The sequence below is a fragment of the Tachysurus fulvidraco genome, chromosome 24, assembly GCF_022655615.1.
Source record: "Tachysurus fulvidraco isolate hzauxx_2018 chromosome 24, HZAU_PFXX_2.0, whole genome shotgun sequence".
Taxonomy (NCBI): domain Eukaryota; kingdom Metazoa; phylum Chordata; class Actinopteri; order Siluriformes; family Bagridae; genus Tachysurus; species Tachysurus fulvidraco.
This window is the reverse complement of record NC_062541.1, coordinates 4,458,380-4,480,721: the sequence shown is the minus strand read 5'-3', so window position 1 is coordinate 4,480,721 and position 22,342 is coordinate 4,458,380. Positions and strand designations below refer to the sequence as shown.

At 43.1% G+C, this 22,342-nt stretch overlaps 1 protein-coding gene across 2 annotated transcripts in view; it reads right to left on the bottom strand.

Moving 5' to 3' along the window:
* pbx4 (pre-B-cell leukemia transcription factor 4) overlaps positions 1 to 21,894 on the bottom strand; it is a 51,228-nt gene extending 29,334 nt beyond the window's left edge. Inside the window, exons 1-3 of one of the 2 annotated variants that reach the window (XM_027155069.2) lie at positions 20,695 to 21,894; positions 10,190 to 10,294; positions 7,499 to 7,572 (exon numbers count right to left, since the gene is read on the bottom strand). In XM_027155069.2, the coding sequence (XP_027010870.1) occupies positions 7,499 to 7,572; positions 10,190 to 10,294; positions 20,695 to 20,861 (346 nt within the window). In that variant the 5' untranslated portion in view covers positions 20,862 to 21,894. The remainder of the gene's footprint in view (positions 1 to 7,498; positions 7,573 to 10,189; positions 10,295 to 20,694) is intronic. The other variant, XM_027155070.2, reaches the window with a different exon arrangement.
* Between the last annotated feature and the right edge of the window lie 448 nt (positions 21,895 to 22,342).

Sequence of the window (22,342 nt, the reverse complement as noted above, 5' to 3'; positions counted from 1 at the left end):
TGCTTTCTGCTGATTGGATCATCTATGGATTCTCTCAGATGTGAAAAATGTTTATTTATTTAATTAAACTTTTTTTATTTTTTTATTTATTTTTTTTTATTATTATTATTTTATTTATTTTTTTACGTGACTGGAGTTCTGCATGAAAGCGTGAAAGCGGACCGAGTCTCGCTGTGTGACGTTAAACATGTTGCTTAAAAAGATCTTTATTTGTTTCATTAGAAGTTTCTGCTTTATTAAGATGATCTTATAGGATCTTTTAAGCTTTTCCATCAACCACTTTGCACTGATGTGTGCATGAAAGCTGCTATGTACATAACAATCGATCATCATCATCATCAGTATTACTATTATGATTATTATTATGATTAATAATAATAATAATAATAATAATAATAATAATAATATACCCCCCATGTGTCAAGGCAAAAAGTTAAGACTAAAGATATAATTATTGTTTGTTGAGAACAGGTTGATCGGCCCGTCAAGAATCTTTCAAATATTTTTGTACATGTTTCTACATATGCTTGATTTTGCGACTTATTTCTTTCGAAATCGGTGACGTCACAGAACAAAACAAGAAGAAGTGAAGTACGGCTAAGTACGGTGACCCATACTCAGAATTTGTTCTCTGCATTCAACCCATCCAAAGTGCACACACACACACAGTAGTGAAAACACACACACACACACACACCCCCGGAGCAGTGGGCAGCCATTTACACCGCGGCGCAAAGGGAGCAGCTGGGGGGGTTCGGTGCCTTGCTCAAGGGCACCTCAGTCGTGTCCGGCCGGAGACTCGAACCCACAACCTTCAGGTTACAAGTCAGACTCTGTAACCATTAGGCCACAACTGCCCCCAAGACAAGAAACGACCCTCGAGCTTATTTGACCATCGTGTAGTTTTCTTGATGGCGTGTGTGTTTATTTGTTTAATCGCACGACCCTGTGTGAGCTGCTGTGTGTCGTGTCATCAGGACACGGACGGGTTTCTAAGCTAAAGGACTTCAGAGTTTATTGATTTAGATTCGATGTTCTAGTCAGAGTTGTAGTCGGACACTAGATTAGTTGATATTTAAACTGTGATATTAATATTTATTTATGAAATGATTGTATTAGGAACTCTATTTTAGCTGATTAAATTCATTTTAATGTAGAAAAGTCAAATGAATTGAATACATATGGTGTATTTGGGTTTTTTTTAACTGCACTAATATCCTGCAGGAGCTTCCTGGCAAACCCAAATCTTACTATAAATACAGTGTGATGTAGAAAACGTGGCGTTTTGCATTACGACACACACACACACACACACACACACACCTGATACACCACAGCGAGCTCTTAGCACGGCAGAGAACATTAGCATTGCTGTAAATGGATCCTGTCTGAACCGCTGAACAACCCCGAGGTCAGACTGGGCGCTGCGATGAAAAGGATCCGAATGCAGACTGGTTAATAATTTACCTTCCTCTGCTACAGCTGCGGAAAAATGATTACAGTCTGGCGAATAGCGTCCGCAGGATGATCGCTGAGCTGCTAAGAGGAGCGCGGGCACGCAAGCGCGGTGCCAAGCTCAAGCACAAGCTCCAGATTTAATCAGAGTTTAAGTCTCGAGTTTCTCACGTTACAGAAGCTTCTGAAAACAAGCAGGTCAAGACAAGACACATTACTGAGTCAGGAACCTGTACAGGAGAGACAGGCATGGATGAGAGAGGGGGAAGTAATTTCTACCACACATGATACAGAGGTGAACAATAGAGGAATGATTAATAATAAGAAGAATAATTAATTCATTATTATTATAAATTTTACGTCACTCTTTTTTGGTTTGTCGTCTTCTCGATCCCTCTCTCACTTTACGGTTTTGTCCGTGTGTATTGATCTGTTTTTGTTTGCCGCTTGTGTTTATCGGCTGCGGTGTCGTGTCCCCCCCAATAAACTCAGAACCGAAGTTGCGGGAAGGTTCTAGACTAAACTAGAAGACGGTCATTCAATAAAAAAAATCAGTTAAAAAGAAATTTTACTTACACATAATTCAAATTATTTCTATATAAATTAAGATTATTTTATATTTACAAGATAAAAAGAGCAGAGATCTCAATAGTGTGTGTGATCGATTGTGGCGTGCTCCGCAGTTCTGCTGTTTCGGACGCATCGCAGACATCGCGAAAGTGCCAATAAATAAATAAATAAGTCAGGGCAAAAAAAAGGACTGCAGGATCCTTAAGGTAAATATTTATTGCACTGAATCATCTTTAGTTAAAAGCATTGTCACGTGACACTAAAAAAATAAAATAAAAAAAATTTCTTTTCAAACTTTTTTTTTTTTTTTTTTAAATGCTTCACCGCCCAAATGTCCTGATGTGAAACTTCGGTTATGTCCCTTGTGCTTATATACAAATATATAAATATATATGTATATAAAATAAAACCCACAGAATTCTAACGTGTCCAGTTAGTTTGCAGCGACGATGAAAATAAAAATCTAAAAATAATAAATAAAGCGCACTGAGACATAATCCATGATGATATCGGTCTTATATGATGACATCGTCCGGCTCTGGCGGGTTATTTAGCAATCGTGTGGCTTTCCCCATTAAAACAGCAGGAAGTCGTCACATGACTCGGCCTTATTAATCAGATTAATTGCTTTTTAATGCCTCTATGATGCAAGCGTGGTGCAGGAACACATGCGAGACTCCAGTTCATCTAAAAACACAATCTAATGTGCAAATGAGTCTCTGACAAATTCCACGTCTAATAGGAGCTTCGCGGCGTTTCGCCTGCCAAGGTGTTCCCTCACCACGGAAATGAGATTTTTGCATAAAAAAAAAAAAACCACAACAACAACAAAACGAGCCTTGTTTCTGTACGTGAGGCGACTGTGTTGCGTTACGTGGACTCGTTTCCGCGCTTCGTAAAAACTTTAGAGCGTCGTTTCGGTGTTAAATGTTTACTTTCGGCTCATAACGGCGTAAAAATGTGAAGCCGGGGGTTTAATTTGCGAGCACATGCAGCCGTGTAAATCACACGAGATGAGATTCTGCATCTGTAAAAGGTCAAGGCTTCGTTACGATTAAATGTTACACCACACAAATATAGAGGAAGACAACGGTCTACATGAATTACGCTTCTTCTCTAAAATGACTCGAGGCTTAAAAACTTTTCTTTTCATTTTTGTTCCCCCTCGTCTTTAATTTTAACTGGGACAGACCGCAGGAATCCGAACGCGCCTGGAGTTATGACGTGGCCGTTATCTGTTCACGCTGCGATGCGGCCGTGCGGCACAGCCACCTTCGCAAATATGACCCTGATAGCTAATCATTTCCATTTTTCTATCAGCTCGCACTGCAAATACTGGTAATGAACGGGCGGCCTGCGCTCGCCGCGATAACCCGCCTCTCCAAATGAATTTCTGGCTACGGCGCAGGAGGAGAGAGATAACGCGATCAAAAATGACTCAATCTGTGAACAAAAAAAAAAGTCTGCGTGTTGACAAAGGGAAAGCTGCGAGCAGCCGTTCGGAGATAATACCAAAAGGTGTAAAAGGGGAGGAAAGGGAAAAAAAAAAAAAAAGAAAGAGGAGGAATAGAGAAAGGGGTGGAGGGGCGTGAAGGCGGAAATAAAAGAACAATGAAAAGAAATGGAAGAACTCCTAATGTCTTTCCATTGTCTTAATCAGTGGCAAAGGAGATTAATTAACAAATCTTTAAAGGGGAAAAAAAAAAATCTCCCACAGGTCACATGGTGCGCTGGAGCACTGCGTTTCCTTAACAATGAGGAGAAGTGCAGGGCTCTGAGGAATTCGACATCCCCTCCCCCATCCGCTCGCTCGCCACGCTAGTCCTCCCATCACCCCGCCATTATCATATCAAAGCCCCCGAGTTCACAGCAAAGTCTCCTCTTTCAGAGAGAGAGAGAGAGAGAGGGGGGGGGGGGGACAAAGAACTAATAAAAGAAATACAGAGAGACAAAGAATGGAACGGAGAGATACACCGAGATAGAGAAAACGAGAGAAGGAAAGAAATACGGACAGAGAGACAGAGAGGGAGAAAAAGGAAAGAGAGACAGAGGGACAGAGATGGGGGGGTTTGAACAAGTGATAGAAAGATAGAGAACAAAAACAGGGATATACAAAAACGGGAATAGACAGAGGTAAACAGAGCGAGACATGGGGAGAGAGAGAGGAGAAAGTGACAATGAGAGACATTCACACACACACACACACACACACACACACACACACACACACACACACACACACACACACACACACACACACACACACACACACACACACACACAGAGAGAGAGAGAGAGGAGAAAGTGACAATGAGAGAGATAGAAAGATTCTCACACACATACACACACACAGAATATGTATGTGACCAAGAGACAGAGAGAGACAGAGAGAGACAGAGAGAGAGAGAGAGAGAGAGAGAGAGAGAGAGAGACAGAGACAGAGAGAAACAAAAGAGAGAGAGAGGCATCAGGGCCGACCCGAGCTCAGGCTGATTTTATCCCTGCTGTTCATCAAAAGGAGGGAAAAGGGAAGGAAAAAAGAGTGAAAGAAAGTGAGAGACTCACAGACTTGGATGTGTGAACGTGTGAGCTGAGCAGACAGTGTGAGTGTGTGAGAGAAAGAGAGAGAGAGAGAGAGACAGAGTGTGAGCTCATAAAGGTGTTAACAGGAAGTAAAGTAAAGGAGTGTTTATGTCATTCCTCTCTGTCTGAGACTCGGGTCTTTACAGCAGCACGGACGCTGCACTCCATCACCTCACATCCACTCACTCGCCTCACAACACTCACAAGAGCTGCATTAAAGATGTGTGTGTGTGTGTGTGTGTGTGTCAGTGTGTGTGTGTATGTGTGTGTGTGTGTATGTGCGCGCCTGTGTGTGCTCTCACAGGTCCGCCGGCTGCCGGACTCGATGTGAAAATCAAAGTGAATGACATTAGGTAAATAAGACAGCAGGTTGCCATGGTGACGGGAGGGAAGAGAGGATAGAAGAGGAGCACCACCCCCCTTCCCCCACCCTCCACTTCGACCCGTTTCTTGCATCCAATTAAGCGGGAAAGTGAAGCTGGGTTTATTCGCAGATCACCACCGACTGAAGCCCACTCAACCTTTTTATGCGGTAATCCGAGACCTCGTCCTCGGCCGAAAGGGACTGCGCCCGGACTCTCACGAGGAAAACGGAAGGATAAAAGATCCTAATGAACACAGAACTGTGCTAATGATGTGCCTGGCTGCCACGGTTTCAGCAGCGCAAAGCAATATCTCGAGTTTTGCTATTAAAAAAAAAACTCGCATAAACAAGACAAGGCCGCAGCATCGAGCCACACTCCACTCCTCTCATTAGGCGTGTCACTTTATGCATAGAAATGTTAGAGCGGCCTTATGTTTAGTCTAGAAAACGCTTCCTTTCCTACTGAACGCCAATTAGATGTGGAAAAAAAAAACAGTGTCCTGCTTTAAAATATGTGCGATGGCAGAAAAGCAAAGTGCACTAGATTGAGATTAAGTGCTCTGAAGCTAGCGACGCATATGGAAGGCGAAATGATAAATTCTCAAATCTGATTGGCCAGAAGGTTTCTATAACAACTGCAAGGCAAATCACGGGTGTGGATCAACACGCTGGCGAATCGGTTATGGTTTCTATAGAAACAGCTCGTTCTCAAGGACTCGTTTATATCTAAGACTAATAACTGGGTCAAAAAGCACGCTGTTCATATAATGAAGAAGTTTTCTAAAAGATGTCTCCAGCCAATCGGTGTGTTTCTCAGTCACATGGCAAAGCTGCGTGTTGCTTCACAGGAGCAACAGTTCAGAGCTGCGCAAGTGAGAACAGGAAGTGACCGTGTCCAGGAATTTCCACGTATCCATGAACAGCAAATCTTATCATCTTTAGCAGGCTGTATGATGAATAAAACAGTTCAATAGGAGCTGTAAGAGGAAAGAAATGAGCTCCAGGTTGAGAACGCTTCGCTTCGCTACGCGGCCGCCGGGCCGGACCCCCCGCTACACGGCCGCTGTGCTGATGTCATGTTGAATGGAAACGCCCACCATGCTAACAGGGTTACAGAGTACAGAAGTGTAACCTGTTAGTTCACGCATGCAGTTACAAAAAATACCCAACAAAAACATGGCGTGACGCGAGCTGCTTTCAGGTGGTGTTACTTTTACAACTCTGAAGTTGATTATTGTCCAATAAGAGCAAGTTCTGGACTATTTTACTTCTCTGATACCAAAGTGATGGCATTTCTTGCGTTAATTAGTGTTTTATTAACACACAGCAATTAGAGGAGCTGAAAGGTTGAACACTCCTTCTCTCGCTCTAACCCTAACCCAGTCTCCCTGTATGTGTCTGTGTCTCCAACTGTCTTTGTATCCCTTTGTGTGTGTCTGTGTGTCCAACTGTCTCTCCGTCTCCCTTTGTGTGTGTCTGTGTCTCCAACTGTCTCTCTGTCTCCCTTTGTGTGTGTGTGTTTGTGTGTGAGTGTGTGTGTGTGAGTGTGTCTGTGTCTCCAACTGTCTCCCTTTGTGTGCGTGTGTGTCTCCAACAGTCTCTCGGTCTCCCTTTGTGTGCGTCTGTCTCCAACTGTCTCTCTGTCTCCCTTTGTGTGCGTCTGTCTCCAACTGTCTCTCTGTCTCCCTTTGTGTGCGTCTGTGTCTCCAACTGTCTCTCTGTTTCCCTTTGTGTGCGACTGACTCTCTTTCTCTCAGTCTACCCGTGTGCCTGTGTCGGTCTCTCACTCCGCTTGTCTCACTCTCTGTCCATCTTAGTTTCTACCCATCTCTCTCTCTTTGTGCCTGTCTCTCCCCCCGCCCGTCTCTCCCCCAAGGCTCTCTCTATACCCGTCTCACTCTCAGTGTTGTATCTGTGTCTCTCTCTCTCCTCCTTTCTCTCTCTGTCCCAGTCTCTCTATGTATTTTCATCCATCTGTCTCGCTATTTGTCTCTCCCTGCCTGTCTCTCCCCTACTCCCTGTGTGTGTGTGTGTCTCTCTAACCCCCTGAATGTCTCCCTCTCGCTCCCGCCTCACTGCTCATCAGCACTTTCCGGCTGCTTTGTCTTAATTACAGAGCTGCGATAAACTGTACCACGGTTCCGAAAATACGCAACCAGACACACCTCAACCAATCAGCACTGACACGCAGCGCTGTAATTACGCACAGCACGCTTTCAGCATGTCGGAGGACCGGCTGTCTCCCTCGGTGCGCCGTGCTCATGCTCATTTTCACACTTTACCCATAATCCTCCTCTCGGTACATCAAGGCAAATCCACAGAGAAACCACTGAGCTAACTGGTCAAGACACAGAATTTCCTGGAAATGTGCACGAAGAGGAAGAGGAGGAGGAAGAGCAAATCCCTCCGTCTCCATCAGCGCCGACGACGTCACATCAGAGTTAAAAGTGAGAAGCGAGAAAGCGAGCGAGAGGAGGAGAGAATAACGATGAGCCGGAGTGAAGTTGAAAGGACTGAATGACTTACCCGTCTTCTCTTTGATCTCACACAGCACGCTGAAGAGAGCCGGCTTCATTCTGTGGCAGTTCAACGCGTGTTTTCTACAAAGAGAGAGAGAGAGAGAGAGAGAGAGAGAGAGAAAGAAGAAATAGAAGAAGAAATGAGAGACAGAGAGAGACAGAGAGAGAGAGAGAGTTATTTTTCAAACTGCTGTACACCACAATGTACATTATGGCAAATACATAGCATAGTATATATAGTGTGTGTTATATAGAACACAATATTAACCCACACACACACACACACACACACACTTATTTTACATCCAAGTGCACGTTTCTCACCCACAAAATGTAAAGGAAATTAATCACCACCACACGTGACTAAATGGGACGATGCACAAATGAGTCACAAAAGCACAATGAGTTTTGGTACGTTATTAATATAAATGTGACAAGCCGGGGAGCTTTTTAAAGCGACCTCGGTTGCCTGTAACGGAGATATTGAGGGTGCTGAAGCGGTCCTTCGTGCCTCTCCACAGCTAAATGAGTTGTTAAATGAAGCATGGCCCTAATTTGTCTGGAGAGAAAAGCTGTTGAAGAAGAAGCAGCAGCAGCAGCATCGTCGTCGTCCTCGTTGTCGTCGTCTCCCCCTCCGGCGCTACTTCCCACCTCCCCTTTACACCCCGACACCGGACTAGCTTTAGAGCCACACACACACAAACGTGTGCACACATATACACACATACACACACAAACACACGACGCTTCTCGCTCCGTCACTGAAGTGTGGCGTCCTGTCACTGTGTGTCGTCTCGGTCCGACGATTCCTGCATGCCGGAGCTTTGATTTCGAGACCTTCCGGCTATAATTACTGAAATAAAACATGGTCTAGGAGAAGATGGGTGAACTTTATGAGACTGAGCAAGAAATCTGCGTTTACGTACTTCGACAAACACTGACCGCGATGACATCGGCGTGGAGAAACGCTACCCCGGGGTTAGTAAAGTACGAAACGCCCGTAGGCGTGCCGTTAAAGGAAAACAATCAACAGCGGAAAATCGATTACTCTGTACAACAGCACATTCTCGAGCGTTTAATTTGCCTCGTAGCGCGGCCTTCTTAGCGATGCAAACGATTCATGGACGGATTAAAACTCGGTTAGGAAATCACAAATTACACGCGAGGAAATCACAACCTGAATCTTATCAAATCTATTAGAATTAGTGGTCCAGGTTCAAAACTCACAACCGACATCTTCTACTGATTCAGAATTCATAAAGATCTACAGAAAGTCGAAAGAAAATAAATAAATAAACAAACAAACAAAAAGAAATAGAGAAATTATTTCGTTATCTGGAAAAGAATCCGTACTGAGAACATGCAAAATATATCAAGGACCACCGAGTTAAACCATGACCGTATATTTTTATCCACTTTTGGTCGCGTCAGATCCTTCTTTACCTCCGACACTGGAGACTCCTTCGCGGTCATCGTCGGGGTCTGTTGTTATCGAGCCGTTACCATAGAAACAGAAACATCCCAACTGAAACCTGGTCAGTGCTCTAAGAGCTGCTGCTATAAAAGGAAACGAAGCAGCGAGTCGATACCTCCGGACTGATCAGAATCGAGAGGCTACAAAAACATCCTGAGTAACAATTCGGTCCCTTACAGCTGCACGGTCACGGTGAAGTGTCGGCATGGTGACGCTGATGCTTTATTGACCACGCAAACTGCCGGGGTCTTCATACTGGAGCGTTTATATAAAACTATAAACAAACAGAGCAGATCTACACAAAGAACTGGGTCAGTGAGACAAGTGATTATTACTATATACATTCGCTTTGTTATAGACGACGAGACCGACCGCTCGCTTATCCGTGCGATCACAAGGGTCCGGAAACACAGCTGAAGCGAATTCCTCCTCTTTAAAAGAAATGATGTACATCGTACAGGAAATACATCATGCAGATTGCTGTCTGGAAATAACCAGGCCTAAGGGCTGAGGCATGTGAATAACCTAATAACCTTTGACACCTCGCACTTAGATTAGCCCGCGGTGTATCACGCGCTGCCAGAAATAACCCACGCTAATTAGCGCTCGCGTTTCTCAGAAAAAAAAGAAAAAAGAAAAATGAATAAATTAAGGGAAAGTTAAAAAAAGGGCACAGTCGCTGTTGGAGAAGTAGGTGATACATTCAGTGTTTAATAACAGCAACAGGATGAAACACGGATGGGATGGAAGGAAGAAAAAGAAGAGGAGGAGGAGGAGGAGGAGGAGGAGAAGACGACCGGTTCGAGATGGTAGGCATTACACAGAAGATTATTTAAGTTGTATTCACAGGTTATACACCAGATATGAGATGTGACGTATCTGAAATAAAAACAGTCTGAAATGAAAGTGGTTAAATCTAAGCGCTGACGTTAATCTAAACCTTCTGGAACGGATGAAGGATTAGAGGAGATAAAACACTGCAGAAATCTGAGTAATGTACAAGGCTTCTATCTCGTGTAGATGGAACTTTACAAGGTATATATTTAAATACACACACACACACACACAAACATATATATAGATATAGATATAGATATATTTAGAGTGAGATTTCTAAGCGCAGGACGAACTCCGAGCGTGTCCTGGTTTTGGTTCCCCGAGTGAGAGGGAGGTATGATGAGGAGGGGAGGAAGGGGAGGTTTGCTCATGCAGTCCTGTACTGACCTGTGTTGGAAGTCGAGCGGCAGGGTGCATTCCCCCCCTGCCTGCGCGCTCCCCCCGGCTCCCCCTGTCTGTGTGGGGTCGCCTCGTCCCTCCTCTGGCCAGCATCTGGACACACGGCACAGGGGGAAAGGTTGAGGGCAGCCAGCGGAGAGCACCAGCACTGGCATCGCCTCCCACCGCCCCGGTTACATCCCCGAGTCAACCCCACACCCGACCCGGACAGTAAAACTCACGGCTTTTAAAAGAAGACGAGAAAGAGGCGTAGAGCGAACCGACCGTGTTTTCCGCGAGGACTCTAGACTCCTTGTGAAATTTACAGTGACGTAAATATAAACAACCTTCAGAAGCAAATTGAGAGGTTTTTTTTTGTCCAGTACACATGCACTGAAATATCAGGCAAATTATTAAAATAAATAAATAAAAAGCTCTCGATTGACCCAAACACAGAAAGTGAACCCATCGGGCTTGTGGAGGAGTTTACTATCGTAAGCGAAGTCTGAAAATAAACCGGTATCTTCCGACCTCCAGTTTGGAAACTTCTGAGGTCTCGTTAACCCAGAGTTGAGAAAGTGACACCGACCTCGACGCGCCCGTCACGACCTCGACGCGAACGCTGTATATACGCTGGGTTTTACTGTAAAATCAAGCAAAAATACAGACGGGTTCAACATTTAGAGGTAAACATACATCGCTCGTAAGAGCGGACTAAATAGATTTTACTTAAAAACATAGAGGTAGAAATCATCCGGGTTGTTTTTCTCTCTCTCTCTCTCTCTCTGAACGCTGCGTTAGTGATGTGGAGGTCGACACTGATGGATTCGGCTCTGATGCACAGAAATAGCTGAAAGTTAACCTTCTAGATTCATTACAGTGTAGTCATAATGTGGAATAAAAGTGGGGAATATACAGGTGTGTATGTGTTGTGTGTGTGTATGTGTGTGTGTGAGAGAGTGTGTGTGTGTGTGTGTGAGTGAGAGAGTGTGTGTGAGTGTGAGTGTGTGTGTGAGTGAGAGAGTGTGTGTGAGTGAGAGAGTGTGTGTGAGTGTGAGTGTGTGTGTGAGAGAGTGTGTGTGTGTGTGTGTGTGTGTGTGTGTGTGTGTGTATGTGCGTGTGTATGTGCGTGTGTGAGAGAGTGTGTGTGTGTGTGTGTGTGTGTGTGTGTGTGTGTGTGAGTGTGTGAGCGTGTGTGTGTGTGCGTGTGAGAGTGTGTGTGTGAGTGTGTGAGTGTGTGAGTGTGAGTGTGTGTGTGTGTGTGTGTGTGTGTGTGAGAGAGAGTGTGAGAGAGAGTGTGTGAGTGTGTGTGTGAAAATAATAATCCATATCTATTTGGGTCATAATGAAAATTACACAAAGTGATTTAGGAGATTAAAAAAAAGACCTGTTGAAGATTAGCTTGTTTCCCCCTAACATGCTATAAGAGACTCAGTATGATTAGTTAAGCGGTGTTGCAATCGCACAAGACGAGTTGTCTTCTGAAAGAGGGGGAAAAACCGAGACCGTGGCAGAGCTGGTGCACGACTTGCTAAATCCCCCCGGCTTATATCAACATCGGGACATTCCAAGTGAGTTACGTCTCATGTAAACTCGAGCCAGTTTCTCTCTCTCTCGCTCTCTCTCTCGCTCTCTCTCTCTCTCTCTCTCTCTCTCGTGTAAACACACCGACTCGCCTCGGATACTTTTCTCTTCTTTATTTTCCTGACGATCCTGAATCTCTCGTGTTTGTCCTACAGTAGCGTACGTTTTTTACGCCTGGGCTTGGTCGAGTTCCTGCTTGTCAGAAACAACAAACGAACATCCTGAGGAAGAAGTTATTAAGTTATGGCGGAAAAAATAAACTGGTGAAAATGAGAAAATAAAGCTAGCTGAGAGAAGTGTTTAAAAATACCCCGCGTTATTAAGCGCTAGTTCCAAACCGGCGCGTGAGCCTTGATCATTCCAACGGTTTATATAAAAAAAAAAAAAGCAGCAGCTATTTTGGCGTTTTAATAACCAGAGGAACGATCGATAAAAATGCAGCGACGGGGCGTCGGCGTAAAACTTCATCAGTAATCAGGATCTCTTTATGCGTGATGATGAGCTCGGTTCATTTTATTGCCTTCTGATGCAAATGATACTTAATTAATATTTAATTACGTTACACAGCCGCCGGTTTGGACTCGACGTGACGGGTAGCAGTCACCTCTAATCAAAATATTTCACATGACGGTTTCTGATTAACGTGTTCCTCTGGGCCGTGTGGTACGCGGAGATGCCGCAGATATCGAGAGAAATCGTGCTGCGATATTGTGGCCAGAGTCAGAATTTAAGTAACAGGCTGTTATTCGACTGATCCATCATTGTTTATTTATGCGGTCGTCCGATCAGGACACCCTGCGGATCCGGATGAGGAGCTTCGGCTGATGTTCATCTTCGTATAAGGAAGGAAAAAATGTGGCGAGTTGGTGCCAGATGGTCTGTTCTGTGTGTTTCAGACCGAAAAGCATCAAACCTTAAAGAGACGAGCTGGACGAGCCGCGCCGGACGTGAGATGCTTTTCTGCTCGACACGACTGAAAATAGTGATTATATGAGCTGCCCTCTCGCTCATCAGCAAGGTGTTTCAGCACTACTGCAGATCCTCGGCTCAGAGGAGACTGGTGTGTGTGAAAATCCCCAGAGATCAGCAGTTACTGAAACACTCCAAGCAGCCCATCTGGCACCAACAACCACGTCACGGTAAAAGCCACAGAGATCACGTGAACGTTTCTCCACATTCTGATCTCTGAGGTGAACGTTAACTGAAGGTCTGGACCTCGTTCTGAGGGATTCTACGTGCTGCCACGTGATTGGCTGATCGAACAGCCGGGGTTTCTAATAAAGTGGACGGCGATACAGAGATGAATAAACTCTGATTGTACGTTTTTTTGTGATGCGACGAATCGATCCGATTATAAACGGCGACATTGATCGCTAAAAGGAAATTAGCCGGCTTGTTTTTGCCTGCAGTTTTTATCGACAGGTTCTGACCTGCGCCGAGACGTTTCTCCCTCTAAAGCATCGTCGGTGTCGATCTTTTGCGAACGTGCTCGGAGCAGACGCACGCGTCTATTTATCGTCCCGGTGAAACAAGAACCGACAGCTCGGGTTCGCTCGGAGGATCGTTCCTGGGGTGCAGGAATGCTGCTGAGCCACAAAACAGCTTTTCTTAGATGGTGAGCATGAATATATTAGCAAAAAAAAGTCCATGTTGAGGACATCCTTAAAAATATTCCGTTTGCCGTAACCCGACTGATCCTGTCAATTTAGGACCGACTCAAATTGTTTTTTTGTTTTTTTTTTGCTTTAAGTCCGACCGACTTGCCGGTTGTAAATTTGCGTTAAGACCGACCAATTTTTTTTTTACTCTTCAAACAACTAAATACAAAAGCAATAAAATAATATTAATTATATTTTAATAAGTATTGTAAATATATACATTGCCTAGGCCTACATACAAACGGAGGCTACGTTCTTTCTTTTAAATAAAAACCCGTGGCGTCGTCTATGTTTACACTATTGGTTACCGGATGTCACACTACGGCCTGTGCGTTCGCTTCGTCTCATTCTCTCGCTGTCAGAGTCGACGGTTCACGCTTGGTAATGACGGCTGCAGTAAACAAAATGTTCGCGGTCACCGTTCAAAGTCATATGGGTTCGGGCACCATAATACATCTACAAAATTCATTAAAACAGCTCGACACCGCTTTAACTTGGCACGAAGTTCTGGAAAAACTGTCCAGCATCAAAATAAGGTTTGTGATGATGCACCCGAAGGCAGGGGCAGTCAGTGATGTCACGATATGCTAATTTGTTTAAAGTCATACCTACGTCATCACCATCACCAAAATTGTACTTTTTTTTTTTTACAATGAAACTTGGAAAAAAAAAATATATAGACCTACCTACCGACCCTTTTTTCTTTTTCTTACTGTTACTGCAAACCAAAATATTTTTAAGGATGGCCTGATGTTAAACACATCTATACTGATATATCTGCTGTGTTTGGAAATTGTGGTACAAATTCAGTGACTCAGCGAAGGGGAGACAAAAAACAACAATGTCGTATATCAATGAGTCCAGGACCGTAGAATGCAATGCACCATATTCTCCATATTAATTAGCGACATCTGCATCAAAATGAAAAGAGATGGACAGCTGAAGAAGGTTAAAGCGCCGCTGCACCACTTCAAGTCGAGCTGCATTTCCAGTAGCGGCGCCATTGGCGGGTAATCGAACGGCATTGTGGGTAATCTCGGATTCTGTTAACAAAAGCTCAAAAAAAAAAAAAAAAACACATTCCGCTGAAGATTGGCTGCTAATTATAAATATTGACACGTAACTCGTTCAGGCTTCGTGTTATTACAGAAGAGGTTTTAATTAGTATTCGTTTCAATTTAACTTCAAATATTCTACACGTGACAAAAACGCAGCAGTCCATAAAGGAAAAACAAAAAAGAAGAAGAAAAAAAAGAGAGACAGAGCTCTAAGTGACACTTCTAAATTAAAAATGATGGACACGTGCGATGCATTATGGATGACGCAACAGATCATTAAACCGCTCAGATGACAACGTAGCAACACAAAGGAGCGCTTGTTAGAGTGGCGTTCCAGGCGTGTTTTTAAAAATCACTGATCCTATTTTTAACACGAATCCAACACAATGCCGACGGCGGAGCCGCGACTGTGTCCCGATACCTGATACTAATCCGATACAGACGGCCTCTTGGTAACCGAGTCTCTGCCAGCAAATTGTGCTAAACGTTAAAGGCATGATGCGACTCGCCTATAGACAACGCGGCCTTTGTTCGTTTCAAAAATAAAATCCGTAGCTTTGGATGTAAAAAAAAAAAACGGAAAAGTTACGTGGTTACGGCGGCGTCCGAGACAAGAGGCTCGGCACGGTGCTCGGGCTCGTCCGGGTTTTTCGCGACGGAGACAGAGCTTCGGATTAGAAGTGAAAGGAGACGGACAGAATTTTTTTCAAGAGATTGCTCGCATGCTTTCCATTCTGAAAATGTTCTCAGAAAAATTTGTCCTGTCACTCCAGAAAATCAAGTCGCCGGGTTCAGCGCTACCTGAGAGCTACCCGAGAGCGGGGGTGGGGTCTGGGGCAAACCAATGTTAGCAAAATATCATCATATATGCTTCTGTAACGCACTGTATGATAAACGATACACAATTTATCCAACACAGTAAACTGGAAGCATATAGAAGGGAGTTTGAGGATACGACACTGACGAGATCACAATACTGTCATGATGTGGTATCGATCCAGCCGTAGCTGTGAGTCAGAACGCCAGTCAGTCAGGCCTCGAGTCACTTCGAGTGGCTCGTTCACTGGTTAAGTTGACCTCAAGTATGCGGAGAGACGAAATACGGAAGCGTCTATGAAATTGTCCGTAACGTCCACGCGCTCTGAACGGTTTCGTTCCTACGCACATCTCGGACATCTATAAAGTGCGCCTTCACCAGAAGACACCTGGTTGACTGACGGATAGCGCAGCCGAGCCTGCCTAAACAGGAAGTGGCTTCAGGTTATGTATAAAAAATACTGGTAATTCGAGCATAGAAGGAAGGCGCCGTCCGCGTCCTGTGCCTCCGTCTCATTAATAGAAACTTGATTTTGCGACCAGCTGCTCTCGTGCACACATTATAGGAGAATTGATTGCACGCCGAACACAATGAAAAGGATGAACACCAGGGAGGGAGGGATGAGGAGGAAGGAGGAGGAGGGGGAACGGGGGTCGAAAAAAGAAGCGAATTAATTAAGAGAACCAGGTGGTCAAACGGTTTGGGGAAGGGGGGGGGGATTCGCAAGCTAATGACGCATAGCGGAGCAGCCGTGATCCTTCAATGAATAATAATAAAATTAAAAAAAATAGGAGCATCATCAGGGAAATAAAAGCTGGAGGCTACGTGCACATGTGCTAAAGAGTGTGTCACGGTAATGGCGATCCAAAAACGAATACTATCGAGTGAAATCATTAGGCGTGTCCTGATCGCCATTTTTTCTCACTTTCGTTACTATGGAGACTTGTGACATGGTCATCCTTACAGTGACCGAGACAAACGTATACATCGGTGCCAAGTTACGCCAAACGTCACGGGGCATCGTCGTACGTCACGTGTGAAAATATGTCAACGAAATTCCCCGTGCCTGGACTGTCAGCACGTCCCTGTACGGTCCGGGGTACAGTTAGTGCTGCGGTATCAGTAATAAGGGTTTAAGGTTTCTCTGTCCATCAGTTCACCAAAGACCTCCAAAAACAACCGTACACCAGTGACTCTGAGGCTATTTACTTCCAAAGGAGGGGTATTTTAAACACATCCACACGACTGAATATACAGAATGACCGGTCTGAAATATTTAATCTGAGCACAGAACCAAGCGTTGGTTGTGGGTGTCAAAACTTTCAGAACTATTTATATAAATAAATATTTTAGACAAAACTGAAAATTTTGCCGGAAAAAATATAAATAAATAAATAAATAAATAGTGCAGCCCCACAAAAGCTCTTGGCTTTTCTTAGACTTCCTGTAACGTCACAACACAATACAGAAAACATGGCTGTGGGTACCAAAACTTTTACTACATCAAAGTACGATTTTACTACGACGACCGTCATAGATCATGACACACGGTGAAGCAGCCGAACAACCTAAAGCTGTAGAGTGAAGCTTCTGCTCTGTGCAGTATGTGTGAGTCGTGGAGTCGGAGGAAACGAGTCGACGGCATTGTGGTTTGAAGACGCGAGTCTTTTATTCCTCCAATAAGGATTTTGTCGGTCACATGCATTTTTATCCATTTAGAGCTACATTTAACGTTGTGATTCACCTGCTAACACTAGCGTAAGAGTAGCTTTCCCTGGACAACCTCCAGAAGTTATAAAAACTACTCAGAAGGGATAAAAACTTCTGATTAACTGCACTGGAAAACGTCCTGACGGTTTCAGTGACCCAACACTGGAGACTCCTTCAGACAGAAAACTCCATGATATGACGACGCTGATTCTTTGTTAAACGACAAGAACACTTTTGTGGGATTCCTACAGTCATACTGCATCTGCACCGATTGAAAATGACTCCGCACTTTCTCGGCGCCATCGCAATGGAAAACAAGTGAATAAAAGCGGCACTCTCGGCCGCGCAGCGCGACACGGTGATCCTGACCAAGCTCGTCCTGAAGTCTGGCGCTCAGCACCACGCCGATGACTTCATTAAGACTCTGTGATTATCTATGCTAATGAGGGAGCAGATTAATCGCGTTCGTTCATCCGCACGCTCTCCGCAGGATGTGCGGCGCTTTCACGCACACTTTTTAGCGCTTTACGACTGTAGCCGTGCGTTCAGGCCTCGGAGAAAGAGTGCAGTGAAACAGGAGGTTAAGTAACGGTCATTACAGCAGATTAGATCCGTGTAGCGTGACTGAAGCCGGAGCTCTGTTGCGTTTCTCGGCCCAGTGGGAAAACTTGTGCAAAGCCGAACTGCTCCATTAAAACTCCTCTGCATGTAACTAATGCGCAACAGATGGATGTTTGCTGTGCAACAACGTCGCATATTCCTGTGCAGTGAGCGCTCTTGGTGATGGGCTCAGAGGTGGCACTGGTTATAACACTTAATAACAGGTAATAACGGCAGCGCTAAGCTCTATAGGATAAATGTTCAATCTACTTCGAACTTGTATAAGTTGGTTTAAACTGGACTTCTGGTCCTTTCAAATGGTTTCAAATCCTAGTATTAAATGGCTGAACCATCAATAGAAAGAAAGAAAGAAAGAAAGAAAGAAAGAAAGAAAGAAAGAAAGTTCACTTAAAAACAATACTAAAAAATTAAAAAAATGTTCCTTTTAAATGAATGTAAAATAATGCATGTTTTTTTTTTTTATTAATACTTTTAAAATGATTCATCCAAGTAGTTCTTTAATTCATTAATATAAAAGCACTAATGCATGAATATTTCCCACTGCTTTTCAGTACTAGGTATGAAAAACCGTATTCATTTCACATAATTATTATAAAATGGAATTTATATAAATAATACGTTGTAAATGTTTTTTTAAGGATCGGGTCTCGGAGTTTTGACGTTTAGTTTAAACTCCTTGATCCCGCCCATGTTCTCTAAGCTCCACCCCCAGGATCTACAGAGACCTGTAGCCTGATTACAAAATGACCGACAGGAAGCACATGAAAACACAAACCCAATCCAGACAGGAAAACTGTTTCAAAAACATATTTTCTCTGCAATTTAACACACTTTTGCGAAGTCTGCGACTTTGTCTATCAGGTTGTTGGTATAAAAGCTAAAATTGTTTATTTGCTACTGTAGAAAAATAGTTCAAATCAATAATGTACCGTATCGATATTTATGGAGATACGGTACGACTAACAGAAACGTCTCTGAGTATCGTGATATGATTATTTTTGGCGCCTCGTCCTCCCGTGAGAAAAAGAAACAAACTTTTTTTTCAGGCTCCTTCACTCATGCTGACAAACACATTCACATGGAGGGAAAAAAAAAAAAAACACCGCTGCGCTCCCTCCAGTTAATAAACACGGCTCTGGAGACGTTTCGCTTTTCGTTGCCGTGTTCAGATTTCACTCGCTATACGAGAGGTCATTAACGGCATCATTAAAAACAGAGAGGGTGAAACGGGAGATGCATTAGTGAGGCTGCGCTGATGTGGAAAATAAGGCAAAAAAATAATAATAAATAAGCAAATAAATAAACAAAAACACACCACTCTGACTATAACGATTCTTATGCCTACATTTCCACTAGGACTATTTGTATTTACTGAACCTGCAGATCTGATCAAGAACCAAAAGACTCAAACAATTCACATGTAGAAAGACGTATGACTTTGTTTTGTTTTGTTTTTTTGTCTTTTTAATTTACAGGTACAAAAAAAATGTTCTAAAAGTGCTTCGATTTGTCTCTTAAATCTTGGATACAGGACTGGACACACGGTTCAGGAAACTGCAGAGAAATCCCTATATTTTTTCCCCCCAAACTGAACTCTCACGGGATCAGTAAAGTATTAATCACAGAGCCACGTTCGCTCTTCAGTCGCACATAAACCCTGAACATCACGAGCACCTCGGGCTGCACGCTCTTGCAAACAGAACGGTTCCCTGAAGGGTTCTTCAGTTTGTTCCTCCGGGGAACCGTTAAAGCACACTTTCCGAAAATAAATAAATAAATAAAGCCGTTTCTTGTCGCTGAGGTGGAAGTGCCACCTTTAGTACCTTTAGTTTATCATCTTTTACTGGAAAAAAGGTGTGTGAAGTGAACCTGTAAATCTTTACTGAAGCTACAATCTAATTACCAGGCTTAAATCTGTTTTTAAAAAGGTGCGCTAGATCCACCACTACAGGTGAAAGACGTATATTAAAAGTGGGAAGGAAAGGTGAGGTTTAGTAGCTTTTCCCCCCCTGAAAGGCTATTTATTGCTTTGGAAATTATGACCTTTTACCATCAATTCTGTATAATCTAACAGGACACCTATATATATATATATATATATATATATATATATATATATATATATATATATATATATATATATATATAAAAGAATGAGATATCTCCTTTACACTGTAAATAAAATAAAGATAGAAAGAAGGAAGGAAGTTCCAAAGCACTACTTTAAACCTTTTCAGACCTTGTGTTATGTTCTCAAACCACGATTTTATCTAGTTTATAATCAGGACTGATGCCAATCGTTCATGGACGTTTTTCAGAGAGAATCTGTTATGCAGCGTGGGACCGTAGAGCGAGGGCGGGACAGATCGAGGATGTAGTAAAAAGTTAAAGTGTAGTGCACACGTGAAGTGCTAGAAAGTAAATCCTTGTTTTACTAAATCATTTTAAAAACCGATTTAAAGCACAAACCTACAAACCTGCTTTAGTGTCGACTCCCCCCCCAAACAGCTCGGATTCTCTGTAAACGTCCCTCGCTCCGCTTTAACTTTTACAAGATTTATCACACGCATGTATGTAAACACATCATCCTGCTTTCCCAGTTCTGACCCTGAAGCCTGTCTGGAATACTGGAATTCCCCCATTTGGGATTAATAATCGTGTTATTAACTTCAACGTTATCTTCTCATCTTATCTCATTCAATTCTCCAAAAAAAAAAAAAAAAAAAAAGAGTTGGCTTTCCAAGTGTAAAAAAAAAAAGTTTTGCAAGAGGAAACATTTGTGAAACAATGTGGACAACATCAGACTCAGGACACTAAAAACTCTCTCCTTTTCTTTCCAAGTGCTTCCACATGCATTCTTCAGAACACACACACATCACATCACATTTTCCATCAAGTCAAATCCAGGTTATAAAAACACAACATGGTTTACAGACTTGTTCAGATTCCTGAACAGAGCAGAGAGTCAAATGTGCTCCTATGTGTGCAAATCAAACATTGTTTTATATTTTAGTGACTTTTCTTTTTGTGTGTGTAAAAAAAAAGGGGGGGGGGGGGGAGGAATACCTGGCTTGGGCCTCATCCAGGCTCTCATCAGTGATGGCCATGATCTGCTGCAGGATGTCCCCGATGTCCTGCTGCTTCCGGACCGGATCCGGGTCATTCGGGTCGCCCTGACCCAGTCCTCCGAGCCCGGTTAGTCCCGACAGCATGCGGGTCTGATGATCATCCATGATTTAAGATTTACAACAACAACACAAAAAAAAAAACAAGCTCCCAAATTGTTATTTAGTGGTAAATACACGAAGGGAGCTTTAGGATGTAGTTAAGTGTCCCGAGTCTGAGATCATGTACCGCGGCTGCGCAAAAAACAAAGCACGTATTCACCTTTAATACCGTTTAAAAACAGTAAGTTTTGTTGTTTTTGTTTGTTTTGGTTCGAACTACGTAAACCGAGTGTTGGAAACGTTTCCAAAAAAACAGGCAAAGCGTTAAACTAAACAAACAAAAGGAATTAATAAACACTCAGCGACACTGTTAAGTAGTCCAGACAGTGAACGCAGCATCATTCGTTGTCGTTTTTTTAAATTATTAGTAAAACGCGACAAGGTTAAAAAAAAAAGTTAAACAGTGCAGCGTTTAGATTCTGTCGCTACCTATATATATATATATAAAAAAAAATAATAAAAAATAAAAAATAAACAAAGACGGTTAAGAAATGAAAAATCTGTGTTTGGGGGGGAAAACGGCGAATAATGAAGCAGCGTTCACTTTCTGAAAACGCGCAACGGTTACGAAGCGTTTAAAAGAAAAATACATATATCTACAATAGTGGAAAAAAACAAAATAAAAACTAAATACGATAAAATCACGCAGTACCGCTGAGTTTTCTGTGTATTCAGAGTTCGCTAACGAACAAATCTCACTTCTCTAAGCGCCTTTTCTAGCTTTTCTAGCTTTTTTTTTTTTTTTTTTTTTAGCAAATTAGCTAACTAGCGAACTAGCATTGTAGCCAAAACTAGCCAGCAACACAACAGAAATCATGCAGCTTAGCCGAGACAGAGCAGAGCGCAGCGGGCTAAAGCTAGCGCTGGTGTGTCGTATAATGTTTGCAAACGAAACATTAAAAAAAAAATTAGGTTGAAAATGTAACGCGACCGGCGGTAAACATGCTGAGCTCCATCCAAGCGAAGTGGCCAGTCGGCTGCTTGCCCCGAAAAAAGCCTTTTCGCTCTGCTACACTCGCTCAGCCCTTTCGATGGAGCTGCCAATGTTGCCAGATTATTTCTAATATCCCCCCTAATACAAAGCAGCGGTATTTTTCCCAATACAATCGAAATATGATTAAACTACGACGCTTGGAATGATCTCGAATCCGTTCTTACGATAAAGTGAAATCGATTCCTGTAAAAAGCTACGTCTTAATTATGTATTTAAACGGAAATATTTCCCGAGGAGTTATGACCAATCTGGCAGCCCGTCGTGATGACTACGTCACAACCGAGGTTGGAGTATGTGCTGAAGCCTCTAGGGGCAGAGTGGTCACTCTCATTCACATCCACACTCATCACTAAAGAGTGATTAATAAAAAAACAAAATTTACATGGCACTCCTAACAAATTACAAAGGGGGGAAATCTTCTTAGATCAACTGCGTCACTTCACATCATTCATTCTGATTTTGCTTTTTATTTTTTTTTCCCTCCTGACATGAC